At 42.9% G+C, this 27,208-nt stretch overlaps 1 protein-coding gene across 1 annotated transcript in view; it reads left to right on the forward strand.

Moving 5' to 3' along the window:
- LOC122814477 (inactive serine/threonine-protein kinase TEX14-like) overlaps positions 1-27,208 on the forward strand; it is a 555,764-nt gene that overhangs the window by 497,007 nt on the left and 31,549 nt on the right. Inside the window, exon 19 of the mRNA XM_044087056.1 lies at positions 12,729-12,862. Coding sequence (XP_043942991.1) covers positions 12,729-12,862 — 134 coding nt within the window. The remainder of the gene's footprint in view (positions 1-12,728; positions 12,863-27,208) is intronic.

The raw sequence follows: 27,208 nt of genomic DNA on the forward strand, positions 1-27,208 counted from the left end.
AGAATAAATGAGCATCAGATTCATAAATTAAAACAGAAGGGATTAATGGTGGACACTGGCTCCATATCACACATAATTAACGATCTGAAAAAGTTTAAACACTTTGATGCAATTTTCCAACCGAAGGAGCACATTGTGGAATTAGCTGATGGGACCAGAACCTGTGGGGTCGCACAGAAGAGAGGTAATGCGGAGATATGGCTGCTAAACATAGAGGGGCGCAAAGTAAAGGTGATAATGACTCGGCCGCTGTATATCCCGTATCCACAAAGCATTTTTTCTGTTAAGGCAGCAACGTCCAAGGGGGCCTCTATCACCTTTAAACAAGGAAAGGACCAACTTGTCTATAAAAATGGCACCCTTGACATAATTGAGTATGATAGACTCTATTACTTAGTCACATATGAAGAAAACGAAAGTGAGATACATTATGATGCATCTCAGAGCTGTAATGACATTCAAGCATGGCATAAAATGCTTGGTCGCTGTAATTTTGAAGATGTGTCAAAATTAGAAAAGGTGGTAAAAGGTATGAAAATTAAAGGTAAAGTTGAGAGACCTAACCTAGATTGTGAAACCTGTACGCAAGGGAAATTTGTCCAGAGCAGAAACAGAGAACCAGATGCAAGAGCAAAAGCTGTGTTTGAACTAGTCCATACTGATTTGGCAGGCCCAGTTGAGCCAGCAGCAAAAAAATGGATTTAAGTATACTTTAGCATTTACTGATGACTACTCAGGTGTAATATTTGTCTACTTTCTGAAAGCCAAGAGTGACCCAGTCAAGGCGACTGAAAAGTTTAGTGCAGATTCAGCCCCTTATGGAAGGGTAAAGTGTATCAGATCAGATAATGGCACTGAGTTCATGTCAAAAGACTTTCAGTCATTACTGATTAAAAATGTTATAAGACACAAAACATCAGCACCTTACTCACCCCATCAGAATGGGACAGCAGAGAAAAACTGGAGAACACTGTTCGAAATGGCAAGGTGTATGTTGATAGAGAGTGACCTACCTAAAGAGTTGTGGACATATGCAGTAATGATTGCTGCCTTTATTCGCAACAGATGTTGTAACAGGCGTGTGAGGCAGACCCCATTCTTCATGTTAACAGGAAAGAATCCTGATTTTTCAAGGATGAGAGAATTTGGATCAGTGTGTTATGCATACAGACAAGATAAAAAGAAGTTAGACGCAAGATGTGATAAGGGGATTTTTGTTGGCTATGATAAAAACAGCCCATCATATCTGGTCTATTATCCAGACACAGGAAGGGTCCTTAAACACGGGTTAGTCAAGTTCATTACTAAGAATGTAGCTGAATGACAGATTCAGGCAGAACCAGAAGTGATAAATGAAGATTTTAATACTAGAAGTGTGCATGTTAAGTTAGAATCAAAAGCTGACAGTCAGATTACAAAAGAAATACAAGTGAATCACATTGAATCTATAATAAATGATGGAGACACAAAAATAAGACAAGAAGAGGAAAGGCAGGATACACACTACTCTAAAAGAGAGAGAAAACCACCTGCATACTTGAAGGACTATGAGTGTAAAGTTGAAAACGACGATTATGTGACAGTTAATGTTGACTATTGTTACAGACTAATATGCAACACACCGCAGAGCTTTAAAGAGGCCATGACTTTGTCTAACTCGGAGAGGTGGGTCAAAGCTACAAAGGAGGAACTTGAGTCTTTAAAGGAAAATAACACATTTACACTTACTACACTGCCAGAAGATAAAAATGCAGTGGGGGGTAGGTGGGTTTACACTGTAAAAGACAATGCAAATAATACTGAGACTTACAAAGCCAGATATGTAGCTAAAGGCTACAGTCAAGTCGCTGGTATAGATTATAATGAAACATTTGCACCAGCTGCAAGTATGACATCTGTATGAAGTCTAATGCAGATGGCAGCTCAGTACGATTTAGAATTGCACCAGATGGATGTACAAACGGCCTATTTACATGTTCCTGTTGACTGTGAGGTGTATATGGAGCAACCTGAAGATTTTGAAAAGAAATCAAATAATGATGAAAAATTGGTTTGTGAACTGAATAAGTCATTGTACAGATTGAAACAATCTGGATGTAACTGGAACAAAATGTTGCACGATTATCTTTGTGAAAATAGTTTTAGCCAAAACCCCGCATATCACTGTGTATACACTAGACAGGCTGAAAATGAGAAAACAGTCCTAATTATATGGGTTGATAATCTCATTATAGCACCTAGTGACAATGAATCACTAAACGATGTAAAAGAAATGCTCAAAGCTAAATTTAAAATGAAAGATCTGGGAAAGCTAAGACATTTTCTAGGCATTGACTTTACCCAGAATAGTGGTGAAGTAAAGATGAACCAAAAGAGGTACATCACAAAAATTCTTGAGAAATTTGGTATGTCTAATTGTAAATTAAGAAGTACCCCTTCTGAACAAAAAACAAACTTTGAATGTGACAGTGAATCTACTGCTCCAAGGAAATATCATGAGCTTGTGGGTAGTTTGATATATGTTATATGTTTGATATATGTTATGATAAGCACGAGACCTGATCTTAGCTGGATTGTAAGTAAACTTTCACAATATTTGTCACAACCGAGTGAATCTCATTTAACGCTAGCCAAACGTGTTAAGGTACTTAAAAGGTACATTGAACAGAGAGCTGTGTTACAAGAAAAGCGAAGAGAAACTTGTAGCATACAGTGATGCAGACTGGGCAACAGATCAAAATGATAAGCGTAGTACAATAGGTTATTGCTTTAGCCTCAATAGAGACGGGCCTATTATTTCATGGAAATCAAAGAAACAAACGGTGGCTTTATCTACATGTGAGGCTGAGTACATGGCATTGGCAGCAACAACACAGGAGAGTTCATACCTTATTATTATATTCTGAAGAAGTCTGTATAATAAAGACAAAACCTAGGTCAAATTCGTGTATCTTGTCTGTATATTTGACTCTACCGTCTCTGGTCAACAGGGTCCTTCCTGGTGTTTTCTGTCAACTTGTTAGAGTTCGTACCTTGTGCAGTTGTTGAGTGGAATGGATGGAAAGTGCAAGTGTTTGCCAGTAACAATATTTGAGGACAATCAAGGAGCAATCGCTTTGTCAAAGAATCCAGTAAGCCAACAGAGATGTAAACTTGTTGACATTAAGTATCATTTTGTTAGAGCAGCACTTAATGATGACAAAATAAGCCTTGAATATTGCCCAACGGACATGGTTGCAAATATCTTTACTAAACCTGCTACGAAATCGAAAATTGAAAGGTTCATGTATTACGTATTTGGAATGTGAAGGAAGAGTTATCCAAAATATGTTCTTAAAATGTATTTGTATACAGCGTAAGAGCAAGTGGGGGTGTTGGCTGATAATAATAATAAATGAGAGTGAATGATCGTATGTGTGCTCTTACACTGACGTCGTTGTTGTGGAGAGGTCAAGAGAGGTCATGTGACCATGTGCTTTATAATAAAGGAGGAAACGAGGGCTGTTCCCTTCTTCCGTTTTTAACCAGATTGATTGCCTTCACGTGTGTTTATTTTCCTCTGTAAATGCATGTTTAACCCGACTTTCTTGCCCTTAAGATGACACCGCCAACATGTGGGAGGAAAAAAATGGGAAACAAGAAATGTGAAGTATAAAAATACCTGAACATGTAGATGCAGTAGGATTGTGGACACTGGATATAGAAATAGGAAATGTTAAAAGGAAAGAATGGTATGAAAGCACTGTGGCATAGAATTACTATGTTAAACCGTGGTAATTTGAAGAAAGAAGAGGAAACACCTATTATGGAGACATGAAATATCTAAAGAAGTCTCTGAGGTCTCGGACTTAAATCCTATGTACCTTTGGATGAGATGTTAAACCAAGGTCCCATTTGCTTTGGTTGGTGGTACCTCAAGTGGCTGTAAAAGATCTCATGACACTTATCGAAAAGAGTAGGAGACCACCTCAGGTCTCCCCTGAAAAGAAGCACCTAGCCTAGTGGGATTAACTTGATCAACAGAAGGATTAATAAATAAATAAAGTGCATCTGTAGGGACAAATGAAATATAAGCACAAAGAAAGATTATGTAAATGTGTAAAGCTGAAGAATGTATTAAACATGCTTTTTTGACATGAAAAATTAGAAATGTTTTGGCAGTAGTTTATGCAGTGGTGATTATGTGTGATCTACATGAAAATATAAAATGATGTGTACAAATTAAAGGTACATATGATCTTTACAAGTTTGTGGAATATATGAAATGTGGATGTGAAGATCTGCTGTATAACTTGTATGGTTGTCATAGCAAGAGTGAGGTTAAAGGAATATATTGAACAATATAACTTGTGTAAAATGTGAGAATTATAATTACTTTGTGTGTGAATAACAGAACGTATGTCTTTTATAGTGAATGAAAAAAAGATGCATAAAATACTCCCTTCCTCTTTACTTTTTTATGAGTGCAGTATGATATTTTACATCTACCTGAGCTGCCAGTAACTCAGACAGATAGCTGACCAGGTTTAATGTCTCATCTGATGGACAGCACACTCAAGAGTACAGCATCCCCCTTATACAGCACTGCTTTGCCATCCATGCACCTGTAGAGGCAATAGACCCTACAGCCTTCTGATTTTGCAGTATCAAAGGGAAGAATGCTACCTGTTAAACCACTGACACTGACAGTACTTATACTGATACATATATCCATAATTTCTCCCCAGGCCTCCACTGAACAGGAGCTATTTACCCAGTTGGACTAATCAGGTTAACAAATGGAAATAAATACAGTTAATAAATATATTGATTGGTATGGTAAAAACAGGTTTGTTATTTTCATTTCTTTAATTGTGACAACTGCTTAGACCTGTAAGGTCAGAGGGTAACCTTGAAGCATAAGAATGTTTAGAGACTAACAAAGAGTTCTGTTGCATTTAAAGGGGATTATGGAAGTCAGATATGTCTGTTGCTAAACTCTCAATCAGATTTTGGTTACACTTACAGGACCCATGATGCATGAATGTTTTTTTTCAGAAGACAGTTCATATATTGTTTGCTGATGGGAAAGGTGTGTGAATTGTTTTGGGGAGAGATAAGGGTGGTCGAAGGATTTAGAGACAGTAATGTCTAATAAATGTTTATTTCTGTGAAGTAAGAATTCAACAGTATGATACAATCTTCAGTAGAGAAATTATGCTAGGCCATGGAAGGACAGATTCTGACTCATATGGAGAGATTTGATACACTATGAAGCAGGGGCAGTACAAGCATCTCCACATTGTGATGTGTGTCGTGCTTCTAAAAGATGAGAAACTGACAGCATCGGGGACTAAATACCTTTGTTTAACCCCAGGGGCATGTTTAGTGTGGGACAGGTACTGTATAGCTTCTCAACACTGTGATGTATTTAGTGCTGGTGAAAGACGAGGGACTGATGCCCTCTGTTTACCCACAGAGCCAGAGTAGGACAGAGGCAAAATAGGTTGGTCTAGATGCCCTCTGTTGATCTGTACTGTGAAACAGTAGATGTTAAATTGTCTGTCTCACCTTCATTCTTGCTGGTTGGGTTCGGAGCCGATCTTCGGCTCCAACTCTGCCATCTTCAGTAGCTCGAGAGTTGTTTACTGGCTCGAGGCTACCCTATATCCCATGATGCCTGGTGCTAGTTACCAAGATCTCATTTGCCGCTTCAGACTGCGAGGTTGTCTTACTGGCTCAGGCTTATATACTTTTTTGTATTATTCTATTTTTCACTAGAATTTATCCCTTATTAGTGTACTTAATTCCTTAAATTGTACTATTACCCTAGCTAAATTCTTTAAATACTATCTGTCCCCCCCCCCTTTTTTTTTATTGAAAACTCGTTTTACTTAGAGAGTTTTCCCCATCCCTCCCTCTCCCTTCCCTTTTGCGGTAGCCATTTAAATTAGAGGCCAACCCTCTTTTTGTCTTTCTCTAGTTTAAAAAAAAAAATGTTTTTAGTAGTAGTAGACTTATTTACTGTTTGTTAGCTGTATAGTTTAATTAGTTATACCTGCTAACTTGTTTTTTCTTGTGGTGTGTGTGAGTGTTTTACCTTGGTATGTGTGTGTGTGTAAACATGTTCAAGGATTCTAAAGTGTCCGGATTCAAGAAGTGTGACTCATGCTGTCAGAAGATGTCTCTGACAGATGGTCACACTTCTTTTGTCTATTGACTGGGCGCGGTGCACCTGCAGGACTCTTGTTCGGTTTGTAATGCTTTCAGCCCAAGAGTCCTGCAGGAGCGCAAAAATAAGTTAATACTTTGGGGTTTGCTCAAGCCCCAGGATTCACCGGCCAAGGTTCAGCCTGTGAAATCCTCCAAGCCACCTAAGTCTTCGGCTCCCAGTTCTGAGCCGTCGCTGGGTGAAACTGCACCATCCACCTCGGCTCTGGTTGGAGCCGATGTGCCTCACTTCCAATCGGCTCCAACAGGTACTTCGGAGCCGTCTGGGAGTCGAAAGAGATCTAGGACTCCCTCCTTGGAGTCGATACGCTTGGCTCCATGGTCACCTCTGCTCCAATCGGAGCGCAGTCATAGGTCCTCTCACTCCTCTCAGTCCTCTAGACTTTCAGATCAGGACTTGGAGAGGGTGGTCAGTAGGCTGCTGAAATCGCAGGCCCTAGCAAAAATGTTGTCCAGCCCCCCTCATCAGGTGTCGGCTCCGTCCACTGCTGCAGAGATTCCTACTCCGACTCCTCTCTTGAGCTCGGAGCCGGAGGTCATTGGGGTTCGACTCGTGGAACCATTGGCTCCGATACCTTCTCCTTCGGTTCCATCGTCGGCTCCGATCCCTTCCATGGCACCGTCCTTGGAGGGATCTGTGCGCTGAGACTCCCTTGTCGGCTCCGAGGGGGTGAGTGGCATCGGACCCTTGTCCGACCCCGTTTTCTCCCTCGGAGCTTCAGCACAGGTGAGCTCGGCTCCTACATCGGCCTCGGAACCGTCCCCCTCGGTGCGGAGAGGCATTCCGATTTCTTCGGAGCTGGAGTCTTCTCTGCGTCTGGGCGGGGGCGCCTTCGAGGTCATGAGAAGTGTGCTGGCCCCCGAGTCAGTCCCACGGTCAACCCCATCGGCTCCTCCCCCTATGGTGCCTGCGTCTGCCTCTGCCCCTCCTCCAGACCCCAAGGGTGGGGAACCAGCGCTCCAGAGCACCCCCTTGGGTGTTTCTTCCTCTTCCGAGGTCTCCCCTGATCACTCAGAGGAGCCACCTCGTAAGAGGAAGTGCAAGAGGAAGCACGTTGACTCCCCTGAGTCTGTCACATCAGATACTGACTTAGAGGATTCGGAAGGGTCCCCAAGATCCCCCTCTGAAGATGTCTCCTTTTCAGACATTTTGGAAATGCTTAGGCAGAGGGGGAACTGGAATACCCTAGCCCCTTCCGAGGATGAGTCGGTATTCCTGAACGCGTTTGGTTCTCGACCTTCCACCTCCTGGGTGTCTCCGCCTTTCGACCCACTTATGTCTGTTGTGGCTCGGAAGGCGTGGTCAGCTCCAGGCACAGTGGAACCAACCCCAGGAGACCTGCTAAATTTATAACTGCACCTCAGGCCAGACAGTTTTTGACTAAGGGCATACCTGTTGATGCCATGGTGGTAGCAGCAGCCACAAAGAAGGAGTTGGCAGAAACTTCCTCATCTGTCCATCCCCTTAACAAGGAGTCTAGGACTATGGACAGATATGGGAAGCGATTGTTTGCTTCAGCGACCTTCTCCATGAGGTCTCTGAATTATTTGTGCCATTTTACCCGCCTTCAGAGGGATCTCCTTAAAGAGCTTGGAGATACCCTCCAAGACCCATCAGCTGAGGGGCTCAAGCTAAAGTGGCTTCCCAGCTGGCGACTCTGATTTCAGTTGTTAACTCCTCCATGAGGCTCATTTCTTATGCAGACGATGGTGCGAGTAGAGCCGCAGGCACAGGCGTTGCCCTTAGAAGGCACACATGGATGCGGCTATGTAATTTTGCGGAGCCCTTCAGAGCATCTTTCACCAATATCCCCTTTGATGGTTCCGCTCTCTTCGGATCACAGGTGAAGGACACCCTAACCAGGTGTGAACAAGAAGGCAAGACTCTCTCTGCTGTGGGAGTCCGTTTTTCCACTCCTTCTAGACCATACCTCAAGGGTTAGAAGAGTGGAAAGATGTGGTTCCAGAAACCCCAGGGAGCCTTGCTTGAAACACGTGGTGAGTTCCGCTCCAGGGGCAGAGGAGGGAACAATAACAGACACTGCCCTCTTGGCAGAGGGGGTCCGCAGAACCAGGGCAGCAGAGAATCCTTCTCTGAGAAGCCCTTTCAGCATCCCTGAAGAGTTGCCCGGCTGCCCACCTCTGGAGGCAGTCGGGGGAAGGCTCTCATTGTGCCCCAAAGCCTGGCAAGACCTAACTCAAGACAAGTGGGTACAGTTGATCATATCCGGAGGTCACAGAATTCCCTTTGCTCAACTCCCATTACAGTCAAACAAGTCCCTTCCAGATGTTCCACCCAATCTAAGGGAACAAGCAGCCATAGAAATTTCAAAGCTGCTACACGAAAGAGTCATCCAGGATGTCCCGGCAGACCAGCTCGGATCCGGAACTTACTCAAGGTTCTTTTTGGTACCAAAAAAGACAGGGGACTGGAGACCCATTCTGGATCTCAGCAGATTAAATAGATCTGTACAAAGAACAAAGTTTCGGATGGTCACGCTACAGTCCATTCTACCCTTCCTGGGTCAGGACAATTGGATGCGCTCTATAGATCTTCAGGATGCATTCTACCACATCAAGATGCACAGGCGCTCCAGAAGATTTCTTCGCTTCCGGCTGGGGGCCAGTCACTATCAGTTCAAAGCTCTGCCCTTTGGTCTTACCACAGCCCCCAGGGTGTTCACCAAATGCATGGCAGTGGTTACTGCTCACCTGAGACGTCAGGGATTCCAGGTGTTTCCATATCTAGATGACTGGCTCCTCACTGCTTCCACCAGGCATCACCTTCTGCAAGCCAGGGACTACACTATCAAAACTTGTTCCAGGCTAGGTCTCACAATAAATTTCGAAAAATCTGCATTGTTGCCCTGTCAGCATATCACTTATATAGGCGCAAATCTAAATACCAGGAACATGTTTGCGAACCTTCCACCAGACAGGGTATCACTAATTCGCCAACAAGTACAGATTTTATTAACATGCAGAACGATTCAAGTCAGGTTCGTCCTCCGAACACTGGGTTCCATGGCATCAGCAATTCTTCTTGTTCCCCTGGCCCACTTTCACATGAGAATCCTCCAGTGGCTTCTATTCACACAGTGGTCCTTCCAACAGCTTCCCATGTCTCACAAGATTATGATCACAGAAGCATGCAAGAAGCACCTCGCTTGGTGGATGGTCTCCCCATCAGTGTCCCAGGGCAGACCATTTGTGCTACCCCCTCCAGTCGCCACAGTGACCATGGATGCCTCCCTGATAGGGTGAGGGGGCATTATCAGGGCAGGACAGTCCAAGGTACCTGGCAGCCTCACGAGTACCATTTGCATATAAATGTCTTGGAGATGAGAGCCGTGCTTTTAGCGTTGCAAGCCCTTCAGGGCTCTCTCCCTCCTGGGACCATTGCAATTCAAACGGACAATATGTCAGTGGTGTGGTACATCAACAAGCAGGGCAGAACCAGGTCCTATCCTCTATGTCGAAAAACACTTATACTGGCAGTGGGCAATCTCTTCCCAACGTTTTCTGATCGCAACACACATCCCTGGGAGTTCCAGTGTCATCGCAGACAGGCTCAGCAGAGCAATTCTCATGCCTCACGAGTGGTCTCTGAATCAGGTAATTGCAGAACAAATCTTTCGCAAATGGGGTCAGCCTTGCTGCGACCTGTTCACCACACCTTTCAACAGCAAGTGCAGCAATTTCTTCTCTCTCCTTCCACTTCCCGGCCACTCTCCCAGAGACGCTCTAGTCCACGATTGGCCTCAGGGACTTCTTTACGCTTTTCCTCCGTTTCCCCTAATACCCAAACTCATACAGAGAGCAACTGCGTTGGGTTGCAAAATGATCCTCATTGCCCCTTACTGGCCTCGACAGATATGGTTCCCATTCTTGCATCATTATCTTCTTGAGCAGCCTTGGATTCTGGATCCTATTCCAGATCTACTGATTCATCAATCGGGCAGACTGCATCGATCCCTTCAAACACTCCAGCTCACAGCTTGGTTGCTCCACTTCCAACCTTAGCCAGGCTTCCTAATATTTCCTCCTCTGTGCGGGAAATTATTATCTCATCGCACAAATCCACAACTAGGAAAATTTATGCTAGTAAGTGGAAATGATTTTTTGCTGGGCAGAGGCTAGGAATATAGATCCCTTTTCAGCCCATGTCCATGAGATTCTGGAATTTTTAGTGGAACTCTTCCATTCTGGTTCCGCTTCTGTTACGATCAGGGTTCAGTTAGCTGCCATTTCGAATTTTCACATTGGGTTGTCTTCTAATAACATCATGTCTCATAAGCTGTGTAAAGCCTTCCTCAAAGGAACCACTCTGCTTAGGCCCCCAGTGAGGGATCTCCCACCTCCGTGGGATCTAAACTTGGTGCTAGCTTCCCTAATCATGCCACCTTTTGAACCTGCAGCATATTGCTTCATTAAGTTTTTATCCTGGAAGACTCTCTTTCCGGTAGCCATTACTTCTGCCAGACGTGTTTCAGAGCTTCAGGCTCTATGTACTCGTCCCCCATACTTAGTTTTCCATAACGATAGGGTCACTGTAAGGACCAATTCTTCCTTCCTTCCTAAGGTCTGTACACAAAATAATTTGAATCAGTCTATAGACCTTCCTGTGTTCTTTCCTAATCACACCAATAACGCAGAATATAAATTGCACCAATTGGATGTTCACAGACAGCTGTGTTTTTATTTGCATAGGACAAAAGACATCAGGAAATCCGACCAACTCTTCATTTCCTATGCTGAGGGCAGACAGGGCCTTCCGGTCTCAAAGGTAACATTATCTAGGTGGTTGTCTCACATTATTTCATTCATTTACCAGCTGAGAAACAAAAAATGATCTACCAAATCTAAAGGCCACTCTACTAGGGCACTGGCTACCTTGGTGGCCTTCCAATCTAGGTTACTCATGGAATCTATCTGTGCAGCTGCTACGTGGGCTAACCCACATAGCTTCATTTCTCATTACAAATTAGACATTGCTTCCAGGAACAGGGCTGATTTTGGTTCCACTGTTCTGAAGAGTCTTTTCCATTGAGCCACCCAGGATAGTAGGTGCTAGGGACGCTGTCCCAACCAGCAAGAATGAAGACGAGATAGACAACTTAACATAGAGAAGTTATGTACCTACCATAACGTTCCATGTTAGTTGTCTTCTCGCCTTCTTTATTGCGTCCCACCCTCCATCCCCCTATCCTAGTGGATCGAGAGAGGCTCCCCTTTTCAGGTTTCATTGGCTGAACCTTCTCTGGTTGTCCTTTTCTGCTTAGATAGCTTCACAGTTGGGACCCAGGGGGGCTTCTAGGGCAGAATTCTTCCTTAGTTATGTCTGGAATAGCTTTTTCAAATGAGATCTGGGTAACTAGCGCCAGGCATCATGGGATATAGGGTAGCCTTGAGCCACTAAACAGCTCTTTAGCTATTGAAGATGGCCGAGTCGGAGCCGAGGATCAGCTCCGAACCCAACCAGCAAGAAAGAAGGCGAGAAGAAGACAACTAACTTCTTTTTCAGGCTTCCCCTCTACTATGGGATGCATTTAGAAATAGTGAGAGGCAAAGGAGATTAACTGCTCTGCTAATTAAAATGTGTGTCTTACACAGGAAGAAATGCAGAGTAGATAGACTTCACCACACTTTGGTATATTTAGTGCTGATGAAACTAGACAGATAGGGATTACAGTGAAGGACTCATCAGTGGCCTGAAAAAGAGAATGACTACCACCTACTGGCTGACTGAGGAACTGAATGCACTAAACTAAGCAAGAGACCTTATCCAGTTCAAGGGCTTAGAGGAGCCACCATATCCTCTCTCAGAGCTGAAATGGTGCAAGACAAAGAAACTAATCCTGAATAAGACATCAGTCTGTTTCTGGGCGTAGACACACACACACACACACACACACACACACATGGAGGATTATCAGTTCATTTTACCAGTTCATCTGTGATGTCGTTGGAATGTAGAAGGAAAACAGAATACCTGGTGAAATTCCATGTAGGCACAGGTAGGATATGCTGAGTCCACATAGAGGGCACCCCAACCAAAAACTGAAGTGTAGATCATAGCAGTGTAAGGCAGCAGTGCTAGCACAAGTGACTTTATAAATATGTTATTCTGCTCTTGTAAACAATGTAGAGCTCTCAGGACACACCTGTCCTTTACAGAGACTTGCATCTGTAAAGAAATGTTTGCATCCTCCAAACGTTCACAAATAACTAATAGAAGTAATTGGGTTCACTTGTTTTTGCCTGTTTGTATCTTTTTGTCTCCACCTACTACTTTAAGAAAATATATTGTATTGCCAGATTTGCAGAGCAGATTATAATTAAAAATAAATATTAGTAATGTTTAGTCGTATTTTGTGTAACGTTAACTACCTTACCATGTATTCTGCTGTCTCATAAAAACACATAATTCTATATATTAGGCAGGTACGAAATGGAAATGTTTGCAGTTCATGCCTGCACAATCTAAAACTGCTTTGTATCCCTCCACCCCACTACAGGCTTGACTTGATGCAGGAGATTATTGAAGAATTAAAGATCAGCAGATGCAGAGCTTTGGATAACACAGCAACATCATCTCAGCCTGAGCTACTTAACAAAGAGCTGGGGGAAGGAACTGTTGCGTCAGGAAGTGGTATGTAACCAGGTCAGTCTTTGTGTAGTGCTAGAATTCTGCATAACCGTGTAGCACATGAAAAAATGGAAATTAAATGCACCCAATCAAAGGATTAGCACCTCTTTGACAATTTAGGCAAAACAGACTCTCAAGACTAAGACAACACACTTTTCTTTCTCCCTGTATCACACTGTTGGTGTATAGTGTGACATCCCCTTATTTATTTAGTTTTGAGATTGTGGAAAAAAGTTGCAAAACTAGATCTGTGTAGAGATCACTCAAACATTTTGTTGAACAATGATATTTTAATTAATTTAACACCTATGTTGCAAATTACTGGGTAACTAAAACAGTCAAATTAAACAAATGTAATGGTCTGACACAGTTGTAGGTGTTAATCATATGTAAGTTTATTCCATCATGTTTCACTTTTGTATTTCCTCTATTTGATTTAATTGATGATAACAAAATGCATTATATTACACTGCCATATTTCACAGTTTGCTTCCATGGTAGCAGAATAGGTGCAGTATGACATGTAAGTGAAATTTGGCAGCAGTTTTATCTAGGCACTAGACAGATTACACAGATTCTGGCCAGTTAAACTGAAATTTCAATTTTTTCTGTCACTTTTTTATTTTGTGTTATACTTATGAAACCTACAGCTGTAACATAAAATGTTTGCTCAAACAGTCACAGTAGAAGTATGGTATAAATGAGATTCAGATGAAGAACTTTCTTAAATCAAATTTACTTAAACAGGTTTAACCCATTTAACAATACTTGCTGAAATGAATGCCAGCCTTGAGACCGCTGCTTCTGGACTTTACAGAAGATTCAACCTCTTTGGCTTCCCCATCATCTTCTGTCTTTGCCAAAAGATAAGGAAAGGGAGAAAAGCAAAGAAAATGAAAAACTAAAGGAAAGGTCTAGGAAGAGATCCTTGGATCTGGCCCACCTGTCAGGCCCAGTGCCGACAATCCCTAGACTTTGGGATCTGTTGTCAAGATATGAGCAAATTCAGATCTGATTTCCATTTCTGACATGCTGTTTTTCCTCAAAGTCAGCCAGTCCTCACCACTGTTCTCCAATACTTCAGGAAAGATTAATCCACCGTTCCTCCAGACCACCTGGCATCTTCATACAGGTTCCTTTTTTTTTAGTTGAGAAACCTTTCTGAAATTGACATCTACAGAATGATGAGGAATCTTCTCTGGACACAGATTCAGATGGGGGTCCTTCCAGTACCTTCCCTGCAGAGTCTGTGGGTCTGGTCTGAGCCACACCTTTACTGCTTACTCTTTCTATGGCTACAGCTTCAAGTGATGCCCATAAGACAGCCTTGTCAGAGCCGAGAGTGTGTTCAGCTTCAACTCTGTTTCCCCTCACCCTTTCGACTCCAGTGCTGTCAGATCATGAACAGTCTCAGAACCAAGGGATTGTGACTGAGTTATGGGAGTTTAGCTCAACTGCAAGGTTATCGGAGTTGTCTCTTCCCTTAGATGCTGCAAACCTTAGACAGCTTGGCTCTGATATCAGCTTCTGAGCCAGGTCAGGTCAGGGCTGGGGACATTCCTTACTTATGATCTTTGAATTATAAGAGGTCTTCCTTGGTACCATTCTCAGTTTTGGCATTTGAAGCCTTTGCTGAGCTCCTCTCAAGATGTAGAGAGGAGGTTCCTCACACATACTCAGCACCATCCCAACTCCCTGTGAGTACTGTAGTGCCTTCTACACATCCTGTTCGACAGGGACAGCCAACCTTGATTAATCTTGAGGGTCCTCTCTTAGCAAGTTCCCATTCTGATTCTGAGCCTTCTCCGGAGCCTCCCAATGAAGAAAGTCACAGGAAACAGTCCTGCAAAAGGAGGCATATAGACTCCTTTCTGGAGTCAGTTACTGAAGATACTGATTTTGAGGAAGGTCCCCCTTAGAAGATGTCGCCTTCACAGAGATCCTTAAATTGATGAAACAAAGAGGGGGTTGGTCCTCTGAAGCTCTCTCATAAGAGGAGTCTGTATTTCTTGAGGCTTTGGGGGCTAGCTATTTTTTGGGTGATCCCACCCACTGACAAGCGGACTGATTTGGTCTTGGAAAGGGCCCTATGTGGTAGAGCCAATCTCCAGAAAAACAGATAAAATTATTGTTTCCTACCAAATAAGCCACATTGGAGCAAGGGTCCCCCTGCAGATGCTATGGTGGTAGTGGCAGCCACTAAGATGGAGCTTTCTGAAGATAGCACCTCTACCCATCCCCCTAATAGGGATTCGAGGACATTGAACTTGTTTGGAAAGCAGACTTATGCTTAAGTGACATTTGCTTTTCCTGCACTGAATTACCTAGCTGACATGACTTGATTTCAGATGGACTTAACAAAGGAACTTTTTAAATCCCTCTCGGCTAATTTACCTGCTGACATACAGAAAATTGTAGAATTTTCACTATCTAACCTACAGTCTGTGTTCAGCATGTCTACGTGCCTGCCTTCCAACGCAGCAGATGGCACTCTGAGAGCAGCAAGCATTGGTACTGCTTTTTACTAGTATGCCTGCATGCATTTCTGTGATTTTGCAAAAAGCTTCAAGATGCCCTTCATCAAAGCTCCCTTTGGTTGAACACACTTTGGACTGAAGATCAAAGATATGCTCATACATAGGCATACATTTTTCCACCCCATTCCCCAAAGGACTTTTTCCTGGAGCCACAAGAGTGGAAAAATTGTTTTGTAAGTCACAGAACTTTGCCTGGGACACATCTGGTTACAGTACCACCACCACCCCTCCCAGGAGTAGAGGTAGACTGCAGAATCAAGGGTATCAAGGCACCTTTACTGAGAAACCCTTTCAGTGCTCATGAACAGTTGCCCAACTGCCACAATCTAGAGGTGGTCAGGGGGGTTTATCTCTGCACACTCATGTCTGGCTATCCATCACTCAGAATTCTTGGGTGCAGAAAATCATTACCAAAGGCTGCATTATTACCTTTGCTTTCCCCAACATGTAAAAAGATAATCCTCACCGTTCCACCCAGTCAGAGGGGTTTGGCAGTAGAAGAGATAGCAAAGCTTCTAGAAAAACGAGCCATCCAGGAGGTCCCACCAGACCAGTGAGGATCCAGAGTCTATTCAAGACTCTTTTTGGTTCTAAAAAAGGACTGGGGACCTAAGTTAGCTAAACCAGTTTGTGAAACAGGCAAAATTCCATATGGTCACAGTTCAGTCCATTCTACCTCTTCTGAGTAGGGATGACTGGATGTGCTCAACAGACCTTCAGGATGTCTTCTACCATGTCAGTGCAATAGGTTTCTCCTCTTTTCGGCTGGGGGCTGTCATTTCCAATTCAGAGCACTGCCCACTGGTGACATCACAGCCCCTAGGGTGTTTACCAAATGCATGGCAGTGATGGCAGCCTACCTAAGACTGCAGTGGTTCCAGGTATTCCCCTGTCTAGATGACTAGCTCCTTATTTCTCCCACCAGAGATCTACTGATCCAGTGCAAGGACCACTTGCTCTAATTTTCTCAACACCTGGGAAGAGAGAAGAGAAGAGGTCTGCGCTCCATAACAACATTTATGATCTCTAAGAAGTCATTCCACATGTGTTCCTCTGGCAGGGCAGTACTGCCCGTTGATAGGCACTCAGTGTGGCTTTTCTGTTTAACAGAGTCACACAACTCCAGATGTTGTCCTGTATGCAGACATTTTAACTAGATCTGCCATCAAAAGACACATAGACCTGTTGCGTATACATATCCCTGAGAAATCATTTAATCTCAAACCGAATCTCCTGAGTTTCCAGGCATTTTCTTAATCGTCTTCTTCTAAAAGAACTATATCCTCAAACTGGGGAGCTTTAATCTCATCCTGCCATTCTAAAATAAAGAGAAAGACTGCTTACTCCTTCTACTCTAGCATTACAAGCTGTACTAGTTATGGTATTATGAGCTGAGGAGACTTTTCCGACTCAGGAGCGATCCTCTAAGCTGGCTACACCCAGCAGTTCCTGTTGTTCTGCCCTTCAACCTGTCATTGTTTATGACAGGCTGGCAGGTAGATAAATGCCCCCTCTTCCGCTTCATCTGTTCCTGGCCTCAGGAACTGTTGTGATATCCTGTTTATTAAAGTGTACCTCATCTGTTCCTGGCCTCAGGAACTGTTGTGATATCCCCTTCATTAAAGTGTACCTCATCTGTTCCTGGCCTCAGGAACTGTTGTGATATCCTCTTCATTAAAGTGTACCTCATCTGTTCCTGGCCTCAGGAACTGTTGTGATATCCTCTTCATTAAAGTGTACCTCATCTGTTCCTGGTCTCAGGAACTGTTGTGATATCCTCTTCATTAAAGTGTACCTCATCTGTTCCTGGCCTCAGGAACTGTTGTGATATCCTGTTCATTAAAGTGTACCTCATCTGTTCCTGGCCCCAGGAACTGTTGTGATATCCCGTTCATTAAAGTGTACCTCATCTGTTCCTGGTCTCAGGAACTGTTGTGATATCCTGTTCATTAAAGTGTACCTCATCTGTTCCTGGCCTCAGGAACTGTTGTGATATCCTGTTCATTAAAGTGTACCTCATCTCTTACTGGCCTCAGGAACTGTTGTGATATCCTGTTCATTAAAGTATACCTCATCTGTTCCTGGCCTCAGGAACCGTTGTGATATCCTGTTCATTAAAGTGTACCTCATCTGTTCCTGGCCTCAGGAACTGTTGTGATATCCTGTTCATTAAAGTGTACCTCATCTGTTCTTGGCCTTAGGAACTGTTGTGATATCCTGTTCATTAAAGTGCACCTCATATGTTCCTGGCCTCAGGAACTGTTGTGATATCCTGTTCATTAAAGTGCACCTCATCTGTTCCTGGCCTCAGGAACTGTTGTGATATCCTGTTCATTAAAGTGTACCTCATCTGTTTCTGGCCTCAGGAACTGTTGTGATATCCTGTTCATTAAAGTGTACCTCATCTGTTCCTGGCCTCAGGAACTGTTGTGATATCCTGTTCATTAAAGTTCACCTCATCTGTTCCTGGCCTCAGGAACTGTTGTGACATCCTTTTCATTAAAATGCACCTCATCTGTTCCTGGCCTCAGGAACTGTTGTGATATCCTGTTCATTAAAGTGCACCTCATCTGTTCCTGGCCTCAGGAGCTGTTGTGATATCCTGTTCACTAAAGTGCACCTCATCTGTTCCTGGCCTGAGGAACTGTTGTGATATCCTGTTCACTAAAGTGCACCTCATCTGTTCCTGGCCTCAGGAACTGTTGCGATATCCTGTTCATTAAAGTGCACCTCATCTGTTCCAGGCCTCATGAACTGTTGTGATATCCTGTTCATTAACGTACACCTCATTTGTTCTTGGCCTCAGGAACTGTTGTGATATCCTGTTCATTAAAGTGCACCTCATCTGTTCCTGGCCTCAGGAACTGTTGTGATATGCTATTCATTAAAGTGCACCTCATCTGTTCCTGGCCTCAGGAACTGTTGTGATATCCTGTTCATTAAAGTGCACCTCATCTGTTCCTGGCCTCAGGAACTGTTGTGATATCCTGTTCCTGAAAGTGCACCTCATCTGTTCCTGGCCTCAGGAACTGTTGTGATATCCTGTTCATTAAAGTGCACCTCATCTGTTCCTGGCCTCAGGAACTGTTGTGATATTCTGTTAATTAAAGTGCACCTCATCTGTTCCTGGCCTCAGGAACTTTTGTGATATCCTTTTCATTAAAGTGCACCTCATCTGTTCCTGGCCTCAGGAACTGTTGCGATATCCTGTTCATTAAAGTGCACCTCATCTGTTCCTGGCCTCAGGAGCTGTTGTGATATCCTGTTCACTAAAGTGCACCTCATCTGTTCCTGGCCTCAGGAACTGTTGTGATATCCTGTTCACTAAAGTGCACCTCATCTGTTCCTGGCCTTAGGAACTGTTGTGATATCCTGTTCATTAAAGTGCACCTCATCTTTTCCAGGCCTCATGAACTGTTGTGATATCCTGTTCATTAACGTACACCTCATTTGTTCTTGGCCTCAGGAACTGTTGTGATATCCTGTTCATTAAAGTGCACCTCATCTGTTCTTGGCCTCAGGAACTGTTGTGATATCCTGTTCATTAAAGTGCACCTCATCTGTTCCTGGCCTCAGGAACTGTTGTGATATCCTGTTCATTAAAGTGCACCTCTTCTGTTCCTGGCCTCAGGAACTGTTGTGATATCCTGTTAATTAAAGTGCACCTCATCTGTTCCTGGCCTTAGGAACTGTTGTGATATTCTTTTCATTAAAGTGCACTTCATCTGTTCCTGGCCTCTGGAACTGTTGTGATATCCTGTTCATTAAAGTGCACCTCATCTGTTCCTGGCCTCAGGAGCTGTTGTGATATCCTGTTCACTAAAGTGCACCTCATCTGTTCCTGGCCTCAGGAGCTGTTGTGATATCCTGTTCACTAAAGTGCACCTCATCTGTTCCTGGCCTCAGGAACTGTTGTGATATCCTGTTCACTAAAGTGCACCTCATCTGTTCCTGACCTCAGGAACTGTTGTGATATCCTGTTAATTAAAGTGCACCTCATCTGTTCCTGGCCTCAGGAACTGTTGTGATATCCTGTTAAAGTGCACCTCATCTGTTCCTGGCCTCAGGAACTGTTGTGATATCCTTTTCATTAAAGTGCACCTCATCTGTTCCTGGCCTCAGGAACTGTTGTGATATCCTGTTCATTAAAGTGCACCTCATCTGTTCCTGGCCTCAGGAGCTGTTGTGATATCCTGTTCACTAAAGTGCACCTCATCTGTTCCTGGCCTCAGGAACTGTTGTGATATCCTGTTCATTAAAGTGCACCTCATCTGTTCCAGGCCTCAGGAACTGTTGTGATATCCTGTTCATTAACGTACACCTCATTTGTTTTTGGCCTCAGGAACTGTTGTGATATCCTGTTCATTAAAGTGCACCTCATCTGTTCCTGGCCTCAGGAACTGTTGTGATATCCTGTTCATTAAAGTGCACCTCATCTGTTCCTGGCCTCAGGAACTGTTGTGATATCCTGTACATTAAAGTGTACCTCATCTGTTCCTGGCCTCAGGAACTGTTTTGATATCCTATTCATTAAAGTGTACCTCATCTGTTCCTGGCCTCAGGAACTGTTGTGATATCCTGTTCATTAAAGTGTACCTCATCTGTTCCTGGCCTCAGGAACTGTTGTGATATCCTGTTCACTAAAGTGCACCTCATCTGTTCCTGGCCTCAGGAACTGTTGTGATATCCTGTTCACTAAAGTGCACCTCATCTGTTCCTGGCCTCAGGAACTGTTTTGATATCCTATTCACTAAAGTGCACCTCATCTGTTCCTGGCCTCAGGAACTGTTGTGATATCCTGTTCACTAAAGTGTACCTCATCTGTTCCTGGCCTCAGGAACTGTTGTGATATCCTGTTCATTAAAGTGTACCTCATCTGTTCCTGGCCTCAGGAACTGTTGTGATATCCTGTACATTAAAGTGTACCTCATCTGTTCCTGGCCTCAGGAACTGTTGTGATATCCTGTTCATTAAAGTGTACCTCATCTGTTCCTGGCTTCAGGAACTGTTGTGATACCCTGTACATTAAAGTGTACCTCATCTGTTCCTGGCCTCTGGAACTGTTGTGATATCCTGTTCATTGAAGTGTACCTCATCTGTTCCTGGCCTCAGGAACTGTTGTGATGTCCTATGCATTAAAGTGTACCTCATCTGTTCCTGGCCTCAGGAACTGTTGTGATATCCTGTTCATTAAAGTGTACCTCATCTGTTCCTGGCCTCAGGAACTGTTGTGATATCCTGTACATTAAAGTGTACCTCATCTGTTCCTGGCCTCAGGATCTGTTGTGATATCCTGTTCATTAAAGTGCACCTCATCTGTTCCTGGCCTCAGGAACTGTTGTGATATCCTGTACATTAAAGTGTACCTCATCTGTTCCTGGCCTCTGGAACTGTTGTGATATCCTGTTCATTGAAGTGTACCTCATCTGTTCCTGGCCTCAGGAACTGTTGTGATATCCTATGCATTAAAGTGTACCTCATCTGTTCCTGGCCTCAGGAACTGTTGTGATATCCTATGCATTAAAGTGTACCTCATTGCTGTCATTGCTAATGCAACAGATTTTCTGCCTGTTTCTTTCTCCATTTGTCCTTGTTGATGTTCATTCCCTGTGGTGCTATGAGCAGCACCAGGCACTATCTTGTTAACTCTGGCCATGCCACCGACTCCTGTAACCTTGGCTTCACCATGCACCACCAGTTTTGTAGCTGCAGATGATACTGGTTTTGATGCAAGGTTCTGGTTTCTCAGCATTGATACCATTAGTGACCTTTTCAGCATCAGTGTTGATGCTGCGTACTTGGTGTCAGGGCTTCTTACGTCATTGTTCTTGATGTCATCCCCGCAGCTTCCAGTACTAGCCATGTCATCGAGGTCAACACGTACCATCTAGTGCCACTTTCAGCCTATTTGCGTAGCAGGTACCAGTACTAACACCAGATATATCTGCCCCTGACCGCTGGGCTTTCTGGCCTGTAATGCCCTAGCAACAAGACAGAGGGGCCTTGACCTTTAAGAAATATAACTGCTTCAAAACAGCTTGTTCACGTCCCCTCCAACAAACATTCTTTATAAAGCTTTATGCGAAAAGAATCAGCCGAAGTCCTTTGAAGAGTGAATTCCCCTACCTCCTCCTGAGAAAACACCAGATTCAGAGAGCATCTTATGAGTCAGTTTGGGGAGTGGCTTACTCATCCTATAATCTCTCCACACCATAGACTTCAGAAGGCATGCAGTCCTTGCAAATAGTCCTCCTAGGAGGTTCCCTATGGTGGACGTCTTAAAAGATTTAATTGTTATTGCTTATGAGAACCTGGATATTGTAGCCTCAATCCCTTCAAAAAAGAACCATATTTTCTTGTTCTGTGAGCTGTAATGAGTTTGCGTGTTCCTCTATCTCCCAGTTAGGATGAACATCACCGACAAATGGAGAAGGAAACACATTTAGAGGATATGTAATATCTGTTGTAGCCATTTCCAGTCCATTCACTTGTTATTTTTGCCAGGTGTACCACCCCAGCAGAAATGTGCAGCAAGGAAGGAGGTTTCCACCTCCTGCAAAAAATGACCAGCCAAGAGGTTAGAACAGACTGGAAGAGGTTAGGATTTTATTTCAGGTTTCTTTTGGTGCTGAAGAAAACAATTGCCCTCAATCCAACACTGAGCCCAACTGCTTAAATAAATTTATGCCAAAAAAAAAAAACTTATAAATGGCCACACCACAGTCAGTCCTTCTATGCTTGTCTGAAATAGATTGGATGTGCTGTTTAGACCTCCAACCAACTTCCACCTAAAGATCTCTAAGGAATCTAGAACGGACTTGCATGTCTGGTAGGAGCCATTCATTATCTGTTCTGGATTGTCACCTTCTGTTTTGCCTCTATGCCATGGTGTTCGCCAGGTGGATTCCCTTGGTAGCAGTTGACCAGAGGCTGCGGGGATCCAAGTTCTGATGTATACAGAGTACAGGTTAGACATCATTCTGTGCTGAACAGCTCCCCCTCCACACACACAGTTAATTCATCCCTGGTAGTTTGTACTGTAACTTCCAACGGACCGAGCCTAAGCTTTTTGATATATCCAAATTATGCCCTCACATTTCAAAAAAAGTTCATATCTCTGGAACAATATGTATTAATTCTTCTTCTTCTTTCAGTGTTTCCCGGTTAGGGGTCGCCACAGCGGATCACCTGTCCGCTCATGATTGGCAGTAGAGTTTTTACGGTGTTGAGTTGCCAGCCCGGTGCCCAACCTTCCACAGAAGGCACACACACTCATGCCAATTTAGAGTATCCAATCCACCTACAGCATGTCTTTGGGATGTGGGAGGTAACCGGAGCACCCAGAGAAAACGGCTTGGAAAGAAATTGGCATGTTCTGCATTCTACTGCGATACGTTTTGGACACACGAAAAGCATGCCAACAGAGTGCCTAACTAACTGTTACAGGAAAAAGAAACAGAGCTGGGGCACTGTGCACAGCATGGTTGGACAGTTATTCATATAAACTGCCTGAGTTATAGTACTGTTAAGGCTTAAGTAGTACAAACCATATAGACTTCCCAATGAATACATCTAAAGATATGTCCTGCAGATGCATGGATACAATTACATAGATGACTACAATGACAGGGATATGGGAAACTATACTGAGCACACACACACACACACACACACATATATATATATATATATATATATATATATATATATATATATATATATATATATATATATATATATGCAAAACATCAAAAGACAGGGGGTCAAACAGCAGCTTACTGAAAAAGAAAAACCTTCTTTTTTATTTATTTATTTATTTATTTATTTATTTTTGCAGTGGGCCAAACTCCCCTGCATCCCACCCCCTGCTAATTATTTATACCAACTCCGAGATCACATTATAGTGGGAATAGGTAAAATTTTCTAACCCCCACTGTGTTGCAATCCCAGAAAAAAGCCAGTAGATTTGATAAGATGATTTTTGGTCAAATTATTCTATCCGATAGTTCAATATCTTGCATTTTTAATAAAGGTTAGGTAACTCATATATATATATATATATATGTGTGTGTGTGTGTATACATACTTACATACGTATACTTGTACGGCAGTGTGAAGTGGGGAAATATGGTTGTTGCACCAAATGTTTTGTGCATATATAAGGTGCTTCTGGAAGGGTCACTTAAGCCACTTTACTGTCTTTACCTGTCTGCCTGCCAAAGCAATTACTAAAGAAGTGTAAATGACAAGCTTTTCAGCACAAACTATTTTTATACTGGCAGTATTCTTTAGGTTCCATGTCTTAAAATGTATCTTATAAGTCACAGTAAACACACTAACAATTAAGTTTGTAATATTTTATAAACAACTTACAATATCTCAGCAACCATTCAAGTTATACACATACTGTCAAAAGCATTTTGTTCATCCAGCTGAGAGCTTTCTTATGAAGCTAAGAAATTCTGTGTTTTTTAACTTGGTTGCTGAAATATTTAGGAAAACATAAAAACATGGAATGTATAAAAATATAAATCAATATTGTATGAACAATAAATCTTTACCTGCACTAGACAGAAGTAAAATATCAATGCAGCTTTCTTTGCCATTGCATAAGCTTTAAGATGAAATCTTGTAATACTTTGTAGGTAGCATGGTTTTGGAATTACTATTGCAAATATGAACAAGGAATATCTGACACTTAGATGCCATTAGTAGGATGTAAGTGCAGAAACACCTGGAGACATCACTCAGCTGTAATGAGTGAAACACGATTCTGTGCTGTGCTGGGACACCACCACCACCATCACTCACACACACACACACACACACACACACACACACACACACACAGTTAAACACCATTCTGTGCTGTGCTGCACATCCCCCCACCACCACACAAACACACACATCCCACAGTTAAACACCATTCTTTGCTGTGCTGTGCACCCCCCCCCCACACACACACACACACACACACAGTTAAACACCATGCTGTCCTGTGCACCCCACACACACAGTTAAACACCATTCTGTGCCGTGCACCCCCCACATACATAGTTGACCACCATTCTGGGATGTGCCCCCCCCCCCCACACAGACACACACACACACGCAGTAAAACACCGTTCTGTGCTGTGCACCCCACACACACACATACACAGTTAAACACCATTATGTGCTGTGCTGTGCAAACCCCCCCCCCCCGTCACACACACACACACACACACACACACACACACACACACAGTTAAACACCATTCTCTGTTGTGCATCCCCCTCTCACATTTAAACACCGTTCTGTGCTGTGCGCAGAAACCCCCCCTCCACACACACACCGTGCACTCCTTTCCCAGTACATGATTATCTAGCCTAGTTCAGAATTATTGTGCCCAGATTCATTTCATTGGAGCATACCTCCAAAACCTAGGCCTTAAGTTAGTTGCCATGGTACCTCATGCAAGACTATATATGAGAGTCCTGTACAGAACAGCTCATGTGCATTACTCCCAAAGCCTGGATTTCATACCCTCTCACATAAATATTTCTGAGATTTGCAAGTCATACCTTGCGTAGTGGCTAACCTGGCGGAATCCATTCTGGTTAAAAAACTTCTCAAGCATCAGTCGCCATGAATGTGTCCGTGCTAGGGTGGAGGTAGTCTGGCCATTGTGTTATTGCATTAGTCTCATCTTATTAGAATCCTGTCTGCCTTTCAGAATTTTCTCTCTCAAGGAGAGATTGCCATGCATTCCAACATGGTGATGGACTGGTATATTAACAATTTGGGGGTGCCCAGTCTTCACTTCTAGTGCCAAAAAGCCCTGATAGCCGTGGAGTAAGACATTCAGTACACAGTATTCTGATAAGCAGTCACATTCCAGAAAAAGGCCATGTACCTTGTGGACTGACTTTAAGATCGAGAGCGATCCAGTGAATCCTCTTCATACACTTATGACTTACTAAGTTGTCCTAGCACATGAAGCTTTCCCAGGCTTCAGCTCCTCTCCACCATAATGAACATTGCTCCTAGTTGTTCCCCAGTTCTGTCTTGCTACTCACTGAGCTCGCATACAGAAACCACACTGGGCTTTCGTAGTTCTAATTTTAACAGGACAATTTGAAATTTCTGTAGTTTTCCTATTCTGTGGTATTATTTGTCTTAGTGACTTCATCAGATAGTACTTTTAGGTTATATATTCCAGTTTTATTACTTTTAGCTGAGAGATCCTTGTTTCCTTCTTTGTAGGCTATGGGTTTTACTACAACTTTTACACTATTTCAAGTTTTTCCTTTTCTGTAGCTTTACTACTTGTTACTGTTAAGGCTGCTGTTTTTGTCTTTGTAGGAAGCTTGTGTGTGTGTGTGTGTGTGTATATATATATATATATATATATATATATATATATATATATATATATGTATATATATATGCAGTAGATAGATTTGTGCGTGTGGATTTTTATTTTTTTTTTTGCCAAACTATTGTAATGTGTATATATATATATATATATATATATATATATATATATATATATATATATATATATTTTTTTTTTTTTTTTTTTTTCTTCTTCTTCATTCCTCTTTGCTGTTTTTGAAATATTCATCCAAGGAGTTGACTCCAAAATTCTGTAAACCAATGTTTAAGAAGAGGCCAGAAAAGGCCTTTGTCTTCAGGGTCTCGCCCCCACCAAAAAAAGAAAACAAAACAGGATAGTTGGCCTTCTACAAGTGATTCTGGTGTTTCTAAATTATTTTATTTATTTTACAATTGTTAACCGGGGGTGTCTGACTGAGCCAAAAAGGCTGTTTTTCAGCAGAGGCCCGGGGAGAAAAGCTCCACGCAGAAAAATTACAGATACATGTAGATATTTAGACATGATCAGTTGTTGTTTGTCTTTTGGCTTTTCCCGGTAAGGGGTCGCCACAGCGGAACTCCGGTCCGCTATTGATTGGCAGTAGATTTTTACGCAACACCAAGGTGCCAGCTTGATGCCCAACCTTCAACGAAGGCACGCCCATTTACGCATGCATGTCTTTCGAATGCTACCCAACCACAGGGGAGGACATGCAGACTCCACACAGAAGGCACTCTCAAGCCCAGCCGAGAATCGAACGGGAGAACCCATCAGTATACACACAAATTACAATAGACATGTTTTTACAGTGGTATGCAGCACATCAGCAGTTACGTTGGAGAGAACAAACAAGAAAATATTAATTTAAAAATAAAGGTAATTAATAGATTTGTGGTGTACAGCTGAAATTTAGAACATAGGTAGAATACATACATAGTACACAAGTACAGTACATACATTGTACGTTAGCCGGTGTTTGTGAGTAAGAGTGAAAACTATCAAGTACTCTAGCTTTCACTGTCCTGGGGAGCAGTCATGGCACTGCCAACTTTGCTTGAGATGTTGCCTAATGACGTTTTTAAAGGAGGCTTTGGACGATGTGTTTTGTATGCTAGTGGGGAGAGAGTTCCATTTTTTAGCCACTGAACTACTGTATAGTGCGTCTCCAAAGCTATTGTAGCTGTTCGTGACTTCTAGTAGTAGTTTGCTTGATGATCTAAGAGGCCACTTGGCTGAGTGATGTACTAGGTTTTTGAGGGCAGGACACTTATTGGGGAGGTAATAGAATGACAGAGGCAGAGCTGATTGTAGGTTAGGAGGTTGGGCAGTTCAAGCCAGTGGAGCTGTCTCAAAGCAGTACAGTGATGATTTCTATATGAGCAATTTGCAGAAAAGCGAGCAATTCTGTTATAACAGGCTTCCATTTTGCTTAGTTCAGTTTTGTTGAGATTTGT

Source organism: Protopterus annectens, chromosome 10.part0 (genome assembly GCF_019279795.1).
Source record: "Protopterus annectens isolate FY-2018-M chromosome 10.part0, PAN1.0, whole genome shotgun sequence".
In the NCBI taxonomy this organism is placed as follows: Eukaryota; Metazoa; Chordata; order Ceratodontiformes; family Protopteridae; genus Protopterus; species Protopterus annectens.